The sequence below is a fragment of the Trichogramma pretiosum genome, unplaced genomic scaffold (assembly GCF_000599845.2).
Source record: "Trichogramma pretiosum strain Unisexual culture from Peru unplaced genomic scaffold, Tpre_2.0 scaffold48, whole genome shotgun sequence".
Classification (NCBI taxonomy): domain Eukaryota; kingdom Metazoa; phylum Arthropoda; class Insecta; order Hymenoptera; family Trichogrammatidae; genus Trichogramma; species Trichogramma pretiosum.
In genome coordinates, this window is record NW_019641228.1 from 1,188,192 (window position 1) to 1,201,117 (window position 12,926).

At 33.4% G+C, this 12,926-nt stretch overlaps 1 protein-coding gene across 5 annotated transcripts in view; it reads right to left on the reverse strand.

Annotated features, from left to right (window-relative positions):
• The window catches only part of LOC106648228 (tau-tubulin kinase homolog Asator), a 97,627-nt gene that overhangs the window by 45,047 nt on the left and 39,654 nt on the right, over positions 1-12,926 (reverse strand). For all 5 annotated transcript variants that reach the window (XM_014364948.2, XM_023458330.1, XM_014364947.2 and 2 more), the window contains exons 6-8: positions 11,521-11,607; positions 6,471-6,743; positions 2,224-2,410 (exon numbers count right to left, since the gene is read on the reverse strand). In XM_014364948.2, the coding sequence (XP_014220434.1) occupies positions 2,224-2,410; positions 6,471-6,743; positions 11,521-11,607 (547 nt within the window). The remainder of the gene's footprint in view (positions 1-2,223; positions 2,411-6,470; positions 6,744-11,520; positions 11,608-12,926) is intronic.

The following is a 12,926-nucleotide window of genomic DNA, read 5'->3' on the forward strand; positions in this document are numbered from 1 at the left end:
CGAAGAATTGTACAACCGAATTACACGGCAACTTATCATTATTCTTTCCTTTGTATTTTTAACGTTTAATATTTTGAGTCTGAAAATCTTCAGAAAAGTATCTTCTTCCACTGAGTCGGAGCAGAATTCGAAAAAATTGCATAAAACCTAACGTAAACGTCAAAATACGGCAACTTTAAAGTAAATCGAATATTTTAACAATTTTAAAAGCCACACTTACGCGTACTACTAACTTACCATTATACGCACTCCGAACATATCTACTTCGATATTTATCAGTTGTAAACGCGGTACATCGTTTCAGACAGTTGATGAAGCGAATTTCACTTTAAATTATTGATACTCACAAGGTAAGACCTTCCAATTTTAAATCGCGAAAAGCTGAATACTATTTTCATTTTACACATTTAAGCACTCGGAAGAAAAATAAAAAATATTTTCCAAACTCTGCTCTGCTTCGGTAGAAGAGGGTATGTTTCTGAAGACCCCACAGATCAATATTCAAAAACAGTTTATCGCAGAATCTCGTAGTCAATCAATGTGATCTCAATATTTAGTATTATTAGGCATTGTCCTGATATGAGTTAACCGCGAGCTGGCGCACTTGTGTTATCTGAAATATTACCATTTTTATTATTTCTACAGTGTAACGTCTGCAATAGTCGAGTAAATTCGTTTTACTGACAGTTAATATAACCTGCAACTCATTGTTTATCAAATTACCTGTCTACGAGTTCAGATTTTCTTTCCGTTAACTGAGCTCCTCGTTGTTTCAACCACTTTTTCAACTATAGTCAATAGTCAATTTCCCATATTCAGTTGAATTCGATTGAATTGTTTCACTCGACATTTTGAATCTTGCGCTTCTTTTCGCTATACATAGCAGCAAACGAAAAACTTACCGTGCGCATGATTTCAGATAACACAATAGCGCCATCTCTCGGCCAATACACGTGGAGACAATGCCTAATAAAAAAAGTAATGTAATTGAGATTTCAGAGCTTATGTAGGCGTTTTTTTGTCATGTGTAAGATGAACATATTTTACTAACAAGAAAAAAACCTACTATTTTGATTTATATGATCACTTCTAAAAAGTAGCTAAAAAGCATCTAAAAATTTTTTTTTTCCGCTTATTTTTGGCGAATCTTCTTTGTTGCGTGATTGTACATTTTATGACTATTGTAAAAGAATGAAAACATGATTTTTAATGTAAAGTTGAATGAAACATTTGAATTTTTAATGCATATCAGTCGTAGATAAATATTGAAGAAGCTATAACTAGTTTTTTACCAAAAACCTGGATTTTTACTATGTAGAAATATATTGCGCACAAAAAATTTTGATTGTAATTTTGTTAATTTTCAAATTCTTCTATCTTTGTCTATTTAGATGGTACCGAGACGATTTTTTGGTTTCTTAAAAACATTGTCTCCTTTAAATCCACTTATATTATAAATGGGTTCGAGTCAATATTGACTTACCAGTAGTATTTGAGCGCAACACTAAAAATTACTGGAAAAAATTAATTTTTTAAACAAGTACCCGTACTAGTAAATTAATTGTCAAAATATAACATACACGATCGCAAAGTACCTTTTTCAACAAATAATTTGAAGGAAAAGAGCTCCCTAAGATTTTTTTTGCTTCGTGTAGGCCATTTTAAGAGTACCAATTTAATTACGCAAAATATCTCAAATTGAGTTACTTTCAGCTAAACGAGGCGAAATTTTATCTACTATCATACTTTTTTCAGTATTTTTAGTATTGCGTTCAAACCCTACTGGCACGATTTAAATAGACGAAGATAAAAGGATTTTTATTAAAAAATTGTCAAAATTTCGATGAAAATTTTTGTTGCGCAGTGTATTTTCACGGGGTGAAAATACACGTTTTTTGGTATAAAATTAATAATAGCTTCTTTAATGTTTATCTATGACTCATGAGCATTCAAAATTCAAAAAGTTCATCAAATTTTACATTATAATCTATCTTTTAATACTTTTTCAACACTCATAAAATTTACAACCACGAAACAAAGAAGATTCGACAAAAATGAATTCAATGAACTCGATTTTGAAGGGCTGAAATTTTGCACAATTTTTTTGGTTCATAGATTACTTTTCTACTTGATCTAGGCCAAAAGAAAAAAATTGTCTTTATAAGTTTCAGTCTATTGTATAAGTCCTCAAACTCACGAGTTATTTAAAATTCATATTTTTACCTTGATTTTTCATGACGTCATTTGGCAGTAATGAATCTTGTTGCTTATTAGTGTCAACACATGGTATTGTAGTATTACAATTACTATCTTTGGTCTGAAAGTTTGTGGCAGTTGATATAGGTGCTAGCGAGCTTTCATTTTGTTTATTAGTTCCATTTTTGCCCACAACTTCTAATTCACCTTTTATCTATGGCAAAGAAAAAAAATAAATTTTATAAAAATATTCAATGCAAATTCTTTTTAATAATTTAATTGGAATATGTATTTTATAAAATTACAACAAGTATAATAATGAACCAAGAATGCATAGGGTATTTATAGGATGATTAGGAGCCTCTTTTTAGAAAGTCGATATTGATTTTCTGGCTGAATCCAGGAAATGCTTGCAATATATTTGATGCATAAATACAATCTTCGATATTTTTGGCAATTATTATAAAGTAAAGGTAAAGCTGTTACTGCTACTTCTGCTAGCACAACTCAAAACTGTTTCTATAGAGAAACTAAGTATTTGTTTATGTTTTGATAACTAAATTTCAACATCAAAAGCAGAACCAAGAGAAAAAGTAGCAATAAATAGTGAATTACAGCTAAATGTAAATACGAATTTTCTTCTATCACATAGATGTCCAAAATGAATTTTAAAACAAAGCCATTCAATGTCAAAACTGAAGAACTAAACATTTATGACAACTCGACCGAATTCTCAGATTGATCACGAATTGCAAAATAGCGGTAAACTACTAAAATAATCGAAAGAAATAATGAAAATTGGTAAATATCGCATTTTAGAAATATGAACATGTTATAATGACTTATGTAATTTGTTTTGAAGTCTCAAAATTGAGGAATGATACTTCATATGCCCAAGAATCGAAAATAAACAAAAAACATCGATTTTATAGTCAGGTTTGGTGTATAACTTCCCTTAAATAAATTTTAGATAATCTAAACACCAAAAACAGACTTCAGAGTTCTTTTTCTTGGTTAAATTTTCATTTTGAAATTTTATTCTAATTTTGTTATTTTTTAATTTTATTTATTTCATTAAATTTTAAGTTTGTTTAAACTTTAATTTTTTTTAGATTTTTTTCCGAATTGTTTTAGGATTTTCGAATTAACCCGTAAATGGCTACACAAATATTACTCAGATGCAATAATACTTCATGATATAAAGAATGAATTAAGAGCTCAAAGGCGGCTTAAATAATAATATATTTCTATTTATAGTATTAAGCTGAAAAGGTGAAAAAATTTTTTTTTCAGAAAACAAAAACAGGACCTGGTCAAGAAATCAGAAACAGGCAACACTTAAATTAACTGGTATGAGTCTATAAACCTTCAGCGATAAGCATTTGGGATATCTAAGCTGTTTGCCTTAAGATTCCAAGTGTTTGCATGATACGACTAAGTTTTATGTGGTTTCATTATCTTTGAAATCTTTTTCCTCTTCGTCTTCAGACCATTCTTCGTAACTGTCACTTTTCTCTTCAAAGTTATCGTCTATTGTATTCTTTTGTTCAAAGTTATGATCATCAGGTTCGGATTCAATCGATAAAGTTGTAAGAGCATTCATATACTCGTTTACATCTATCTCTTCTACTTTCTCTATAGCTGTCCTAACTGAGTTCACCTGCGCGTATATGACTTTGTTTTTTGTTTCTTTATTATACCCGCGAGTGTCATTTTGACAAAAATAGCATTCATTTTCGTTCGAAGGCTGATTCCATACCGTTGGTTGACTGTATTTTACGTGAACATCTTCTTTTGTACTTTCCCACTGAGAAAACATTTTACGACATTTCGGGCAAACATTATTAGGGGTCCAACATTGATTGGTTAAATCGGTATGTAATTTGAAGCAATTTTTATAAATTTCTTTGAGTTTTTCAGTGAATTTTCGCCGATCATCTCGTATAGGAATAAATTCCGCACATACATAGCAAAATGCATAAAGATTTTTTGTACAAATATGTTTAGTAGAAGTTGTAGGTTGTGAGTTAAGGTTTTCCATAGTTATATATTAAACCCGCACGATATCGGGATCGGGATCTTGGTCCGATTGCAGGTGAGTCTGCCGTTCCGGAAGTGATAACCCTTATACCTCTCCAAGGCTAAGTATAAGGGCTTTCCGACTTTGATGAGGACAATGTCAACTCGTCGTCGGACAAACAACGGCTTCATTCTCACACCCTATTGCTCCCTGCAAGGCAGTGCAGTTCCACTGGCATTGTTACCTCGAAAAGCTGATGTTCGGATCATTCTACAAATCCCATTTCGGGCAGTTGTCACCGTCATCAAACTTATCGAGGCAGCAGGAAAAAACAAGAAGATAGCAAGGTGTGTTGCAAGACAGTGTTATCACTACAAACACTACGTTACATAGTGTAAAGATGAGTAATATCATTATAATACAGAGAAATATGACGTTTTGTCCATTTACCTCTCATGCCGATCCACCTAACTTTTCTCTACTTTCTTATAAGAATATACTTGTAGTTGATTTATTTTTACACAACGAACATTGTATCACAAAATTTTAAAATGCATGAATATATCGTTTTGAAAGAAAGTAAAATCCATTGAAAGCACATTTTTTTACGTTTTGGAACCCAATTACACAGTGAAAAATCAAAAAACCAAAATTATATTCACATGCAATGGAGTCCTATAAAAAGTTTAATTGAAGCTATATGAACGAATATATGATAAAATTTTTTATCACGAAAAAAAATGAACAAGTAAGAAATGCGGATTATTCTGGTTATTTTAATGATGCAACGAAGCATGATATAATATACTTCAGCCAGCAGCTCTAACTCAAAATCTATAATCGCTGCATTACTCATCGAATTGCCTGTAAAAAGTCTAGATCAAGTTAGTCTGATGATTAAGTCAAGAAATCTGGTTGACATAAACATGAAATATTCTGTAGAGAAAGTAGAAGAGATAGATGTGAACGAGTTTATGAATGCTCTTGAAACTTTATCGATTGAATCCGAACCTAATAATCATAACTTTGAACAAAAGAATAAAATAGACGATAACTTTGATGAGGAATGTGACAGTCATGAAGAATAGTCTGAAGGCGAAGAGGAAGAAGATTTAAGGAATGAGTTTTTACCATTTACAGAAAAATCTACAATCGTAAAAAAGTTTTCGCAAGCTGAATTGAATGACTTAGTAAGTGACTTAGGGTTACCTAAAGATGGAGCAGAGTAATTAGCTTCCACTTTAAAACGCAGAAATATGCTGGAAAAGGATACAAATGCATCTTATTATAGAGCCAGAAATGAAAGTTTTAACAAATATTTTGAAGAAAAAAAGTTTGATGATGAGATATTAGTTTATCGTAATAATGTTGAAGGTCTAATGAGAGAAATTAAATGTAATATTTATAATTACAATAATTTATAATACAGATGCTTACACCTATTTTTTATGATTTGACCTTTAAATGACCTTCAAATGACCTTCAAATGACCTTAAATCGATCTGATGGCGAAAAACCGATGACGGATTCGGATTCAGTGACCCCAAAAATATAAAGTCTACTGGGTCTGGTCTCTGGTGGGCCTGTGTAATGATCCATCAAAGAAAATGAAACCACATACAACTTAGTCGTGTCATTCAAACACTTGGAATCTTATGGCAAACAGCTTAGATATCTCAAATGCTTATCGCTGAATGTTTATAGACTTATACCAGTTAATTTAAGTGTTTGTAAGTACTTAACTGGACAAAGTACTTTCAAATGGGGTATTGAAAAAGGCTCTTATGCCTATTTTCTGAAAAACAAAATGTTTTCATCTTTTTAGCTTAATACTATAAACAGAAATATATAATTATTTACGCCCCCTTTGAGCCCTTAAACAGACTCATTTGAAAACTAAGTATATTACTATGATTTCAAATGTATAAATTATCATTTATTCAACTCATTTCGACGGTCCCCACGAAGAGTATCACGTTTGTGTGTTAATTTAAATGGAAACGTGTTACTCTTCGTGGGGACCGTCGATTTAAACTTCCTGCTGATAGCTAGAGGTCGACAACTGCGAGACCCCATAAACAAATACACAAGCGGTATTTGAAGAAATTTTACGGACGTTAGTTTTTCTAAACAAGACTTTATATTATCGAAAAATGTAAGTCTTGAGACAAACCAAGCAGACAATAATTTTGATTCATATTCATTGAAAAAATGGAATTTATTAAGAAAATTCATGACAAAAATTAAATCGTACCTCTATATCGTTTTTGTTATCAGGAATTGTTATTTCTTGATTATTAGCGTCCATATTTGTAATTGTTGTAGGTTGATTAATGGTCGTTGCAGTGGTAACAACTGGTGGTACTGTTACTGTAGGTAAAGATTTTGTTGCAGGTATTCCTTCATTAGAAGTAATTGCTTTTTCCCAGTCATAAGGGTCATTCAACTGTATACCTCTTCGATGCATACATCTTTCAAATAAACTGCATAACATTGAATAATCCGGCTGATCAGCATATTCTAGATTCTAAAATAAAAATAAGTTCATATCAGAACAATATTTCTTAATTTTAATAATAGACTATTACATAAAAGATAAAAAATACTGCTATTTATAAGGTTTTGATATTGTTAATGATTTTTAGAGTTGTTTTACAAAGTTCGATGCATGCATCGACCTTAATACTCTCCATTTACACAGCGCCTGTAACAAACCCACCACTTAAACTTCAATATGACCGTTGCCATAAGGCGCTCGAACAAAGCAATTATTTCGGCAACGATGCAGGACAGTAACGTAAACGCGCACAACGATGTACGTTGATACATGTGAACAAACTAAGAAGTGTGCATGACACAGCACTGCATCAAGATACACACGATTTACATTTTTCACAATACACAATGTAAGTGTATGTAATTCCGATCCATTTCTCTGCACAATCCCCTCGAACTAAGTCACTATGATAACTTTAAAGTTGCTCCAAAACTCACTGTCCTAAGTAGTTTTATTTAGGACGAGTTTTCAACACTCTGGTAGGCAATTAATTTAGCTTTTTTTGTGTGTTCATTGTAGAAAATCGTTTCAATCAATTAAGGCTGCATTAGCTTTTTGAATTTGACCACAAATATAATATGTTTGTCAAATTTTAAAAAATCGTCGTTTTTCCTCATGCTGATAGATTTGGGTTTTATCTGAGATCTGATTTGGATTTTCTCACTTTTGTTTACGTCAGTGTACAACTTCCAGCGAATTCATTTATTATTTTATCGAAGAATAGTGATGTTTTTATATTGTCGAAATTTTTGTTAGTTATACATGGGTCTAAATAATATTTTTAAATTTTCGTCCGCACATATGTCACCGATCTTGACTCGCTTTTGTATGTTATAGTACATGGTAAAAAGGTCCCAAAAACAAAATTTTAGACCCCTTCCCCCCTCCTACCCCCCACCCTGCTACAAACGTCTATTTTTGTTCTATTTTTATTCTGAAGCCCTGAAGCAATTAAAAAATCTGAAAAAATTCATGAAGGTACGTTTTAATAATCCAAACAACGTAGCATATTCAAAAAAGATATACGTATGTAAGCAATTCTTTACAAAAAAACACAGTTTTGCGTACAATAGTATCAAAAATTGTTTTCACTTGACGCAGGTACTGACCATGGGAGGATGAACTAAGTGTCGTTGAAGAAATGCAATTTTTTAATTTCGACTTTAATTTTTTTTCCATAAAATCAGTTGCGAACCTTAAAATAGCGTCTTTGATACGGCGTTGTGCAGAGAAGCTTCTTACTCGGAGGTGTTACGATCCGCGTAACAATAAATCATTATTAAATAAAATAGTCGAAAGACTAAGTGATAAAATTACAGGCATCCCTCCGTATTCGCACTTAATGCATATCCAAAAAGTACCGTGACTACGAAAACCGCGAATATGGAAACTTTAGTCTTATGGGAAAACGGGTAATTAGTAGACCTTAATTGAGGTGAAACCTGATTGATTGGAGTTTTACAAAAAATTTTTTGTAAAAAATGGTGTAATTAAATGCAGTATAAAAGAAAGAGTAAATTAAGATCTTCAAAAGTAGTCTGTTAATCGCACGAATAAATATAATTTTACCACAATAAACAAGTGGATCTTTTATGAAATTGTGTGATATATGTTTTATTTTTTCATTAAGTTATTAATATAAAACAGTTTTACAAAAATTAATAAAATACTGGCATGATAATGGTTAAAGATTAATAGCCAGTATACTTATTTAATTGAATTTTTGCACTGGCTCAATAATGGTAACCAGTACAGTACCAGTATTCCTAACCAGTACTGGTTTTTTTTTATCATTCCCAGTATTTTGCCAGTATTGGTCCAAGATAATAAAAAACGGTGCTGGTTCCTCAGCGTATAGCCAGTACTGGTAGCTTCTGGCTTGGGTATGAGTACATATAAAAAATGTCTATCAAATTAGAAATATTCAATATTTTAAAATAAACCTAAAATTCAAGTTTATATAGATCAAGTACCACTGAAAAAAAGTGATGAAAATTTTTTTATGTCTATAAGTTAGTTTTTTATATCAATTTTTATTTAATTATGTGAGTATGTATTTTTTTTTCATTTTTATTTTGCTTTGAACGATGATTTAAAGCATATTTGGTCGATTTATGCTTAACGATTCTTACAGTTCTTGCTCTGTACAATAAGACACAAAAGTTAGTAATTCTATCAACGATCGACCTAACTTTTTATCTCTTTTCTTTATATTTTTACAATTCGGGGAAACCATTTTTCAAAATTAATAGTAAAATTTCTTTACAAAACAAATATACGTTTTCCTCGTGAAAGCAACCATAAAACTGATCATCGAATTTGCTTAAAATAAACTTTGTTTACATTGTTTCTGCTATTGAGTATCTGTACGAGTATTCTACTACTAGTGTAAACACGTAATTTCTTGTTATGTTTTTCAAAATTTTTCAAAATTTTTGCTCATTATATCCGACTCGAAAATCGAAACCGCGAGTTAAAACCGTGAATGGAACTGCATACGTGAATAATGAAGGATATCCACATTTACAAAACCGTGAGTAAGCGAAATCCGCGAATACGGTGGGATGCCTGTACATTTAAATCACGGCGGTGCGATAAAAATTACTTCACGACATGGGATGACGTGTATTTATTAAATTAATGTTGCTTGATAAAAAAATAAAGTGGGAACGTTCAAACCTGATATCGCTCAATTCATGGTCACGTGACACAATTGTTAAGAAATTTAAATAAACGAGTTGCGTAGGAAATATCCAAGATTTTGTAAATGTGTAACCTGTAGATTTAGGTCAAGATAAAGGGTGATGAAAATTCTACATCTGAGAGCAATGAGTATCATTCGTCATCACGTGCAAGATAATTTAGTTGTACGTGGGATGGATTTTAGGATATATAAGGAGGATTATCACTTTTTACCGCGATTTTTAATTATCCGGTCTTATGTTCAATTGTGTCACGAATCCAACATGAAGTGTCATTGTTATCGAGGCAATATCGCCCATGTAAGAAACGAAAAAATCCAAAACCACGAAGAATTTCATCAATGAATCGTTGGAACGTCTGTCCAGCATTTCGTAAACCGAATATCATGCATGGAAATTCGAAAGGGGTAGTAATTGCTGTTTTACATATATCGTCCTTGGCAACGGGAATTTTCCGATAAGCCATCACCAAAACAAGCTTTGAGAAGACAGTACAGTCATCGATGAAGAAAGAGGTATCATGAATATGTCGAACAGGGTATCTCTCAGGGATTGTCTAAGCATTTAATACACGATAATCAACACAAGGGTACCACCCTGATTAACCTTTTAGTGCTGAGTGCAAATGCGATGACCAGGAACTGACTGAGATACGAGTCGTACCAGCTAAAATCGTGTCATCAAATTTTTTTCGTGCCACTTTCAATTTATGAGGGCCAAGTCTTCGAGGATTACAAGCTATCGTAGGCCAGGTGTTGTGCGGATGTGATGACTAGTCTCATGTTTTACAATGCGAGGAAGACCAAGTGGACGTCTAATAGTGAAGAATTTCAACAAAAGCTCGGAAAAGACATATTGAATATCGATGATCTTGACACTAAATTGAGAATAGGTTTGAAGTAAACATTGCAAACGTAGGTCAGTAACACTACCAGTCATTGCCTTTGTGCTACAATCAGGTAACAGATGATAATGAGCGAGAAAGTCGCTTCCGAAGATGGATACATTAACGTCTGCTACAATGAATCTCCACGTGAACATACTGCGAAGTTTCAAGTCAAATTTAAAAGTAATAAGTCCGTAAGTTTTTATTTTACTTCCATTGACAGTCAGCAATTCAAAATTTACAGAAGCTCGTTTATCACGTAATAAGTGAGGAGAAATCTAAATTTTGACCGAGTGTCAGTTGTCATCAATCTTAGCAGCTACACGAGCATCCAGTCGCGAAATAATGGGGTGGAATTTCGTTACCTCGTTAACGATGTTTGAGAGCACGAACTGTGAGTCAGCCTGTACAAACCACAAGCTTGGTTTATCAGCCCAGAAAGGTAAAAGCTTATCTACAACTCGATGAATAGCATTATCAGCGACTGAAGCAGGAGCGGGATCAAGTACAGTGGCAGGCCAGTGGTCAAGTTATTGTTGACAGTCGAGCTGCTGCTGAAGATCAAGTTGCTGTCGATGGAGTTCTTCCAAACGCTGCAATTACCTATTTTCATTGCGCAAGACTGCAGCAGGATCTATTTTACATTCATCGTGAAACATCTTATGCAGATTAGGTAAGAGGAACGTAGAAGATGAATACGACGATTTTTTTTCAGCTTGTTGCAGTAGCGAAAGTGTCCAAAACTCAGAAAACGCTATAAAATTGTCCATAAGAGGATAGTCAGGGGCACCAAATACAGAATTCTAACGAGGTAGGATCGACATTATGTAATTGTATCTCAACAAGATCGTCATGAGATCAGATAGTCGAATGATCGTTATCTCAACGTCAACTGTGCGTCAACTGTGCGAACATGTTTCAAAGAACACGTTAATTACTTATGGTAACCTCTGGCATTTTTCTCTAATTACGTCAGCGTAGCCACAATTCGTAGGACAGCAGATCCTTCAATCGGGTGGAAATTGATATGAATAAATCAAATATATAATTAATTTAGTCATAATGTGATCATTGTATGTCAAAAAACAGCTTAAAGAATATAGTATTTTTAATAACATATATTTTATCCTCCACGTGTAATTGCGTAAGTTTTACGTACCTGAATATGCTCCAAAAATACCCGTAGATCAGATGGTAAATGTTTCAATAACAATTTATGGTCATAATTTTCTTTCATTAATCCGACCTGTAAATCATATTTTCATTTGTTAATGAACGAATTCATGTTTTTAATTAAAAGTATAAAAAATTGTAATCTTCAATTAGAGATGTTTTTTGTATTGTACTTTCTCAATGTTGTGTGTTGTGTCAGTGAGCTCTGTGATACAGAGCTGAAAATGTATCAAAATATAAGTAAAATGATATCTGGTCGAAAGGATTATTCTTCTATTTTCCAACCCTTTTTTCAAGCATAAATCACTTTGACACGCCCGAAATTAACTTGAATATAGTCTAGTTTTTGTAGTCAAATAAAAATTCCAAAATTCAATCATACCTCCTGTATTGTAGAATTTCAATAGATACAATGACTTTTAAGACCCCAGGGTTGCACCACTTTGTTTGTTAGAACTTTGGATATGGTCATTACTATATGCAATGCTTTTAATTAGGCCTTTCTATATTTTTCTACATTAAAACCAATTTTTTTTTATCAACTTTTACCCATTTTTTTGCACATTTTGAGGTAGTCGGCTTATAAAAAGTCCTATCCAAAAATCTTCCCTGTAATAGCGACTATGCCCATTGCAAGGGGGCGGGAGGCTCAGTAAGGGGGGGGGGGGGGGGGTGTGGGCCATCGTCAATCGAATCACGAGCGTTGACTCGCGTCACCAACTTACCGTCAGATGTCATTAACTAAAAGAAATTATCTTAACAGTACTTAATTTATTTAATCTTGAATTATATGATCTGGGCCACGCAGGGCCCGTGCTGTAAACTCGCCAACGAATATTTACTTTCCGCTCGGTGCGTATCGTCGATACTGACTTCCGTGTACGGAGCTTAGCGCGCAACTTCCGAGTCACGCGTGTATCACGCGAGCAGCTGATGATGCCAAGATGGCCGACACACGTGCGCTCTGATAAAACTCCACGCGCATACGTACACGACGATGAACGCCAATGCACGTAATGTTAAAACAATAGCTGAGCTAAGTCACGCGGGTTACTGCTTTGGTTTGCAGATTCATAAAAAAATATTACTAAGCTGGGCTTCGTGGGTGACTACCTTGGTTTGCATTATCTTACGTTCTCTAACATCTTTAAATCGGGATCGCTGGTTCAGCTCTTTAACGAAAATGCGTACGATTAAATGGCGACGGTTCTTGGGGGTTACCGACTCGGATGTCATTAACTTTACAACCTTAAGATAACTCATCTGTCAACTCATCTGGGACAACTCATCCCAACGACAATTCATCCTCCGACATTTCATCTTAACGACAACTCATCCAGCAATCCATATTCTTGTATGTGACGCCAAATGCATTGTGCGAATTGGAAATAA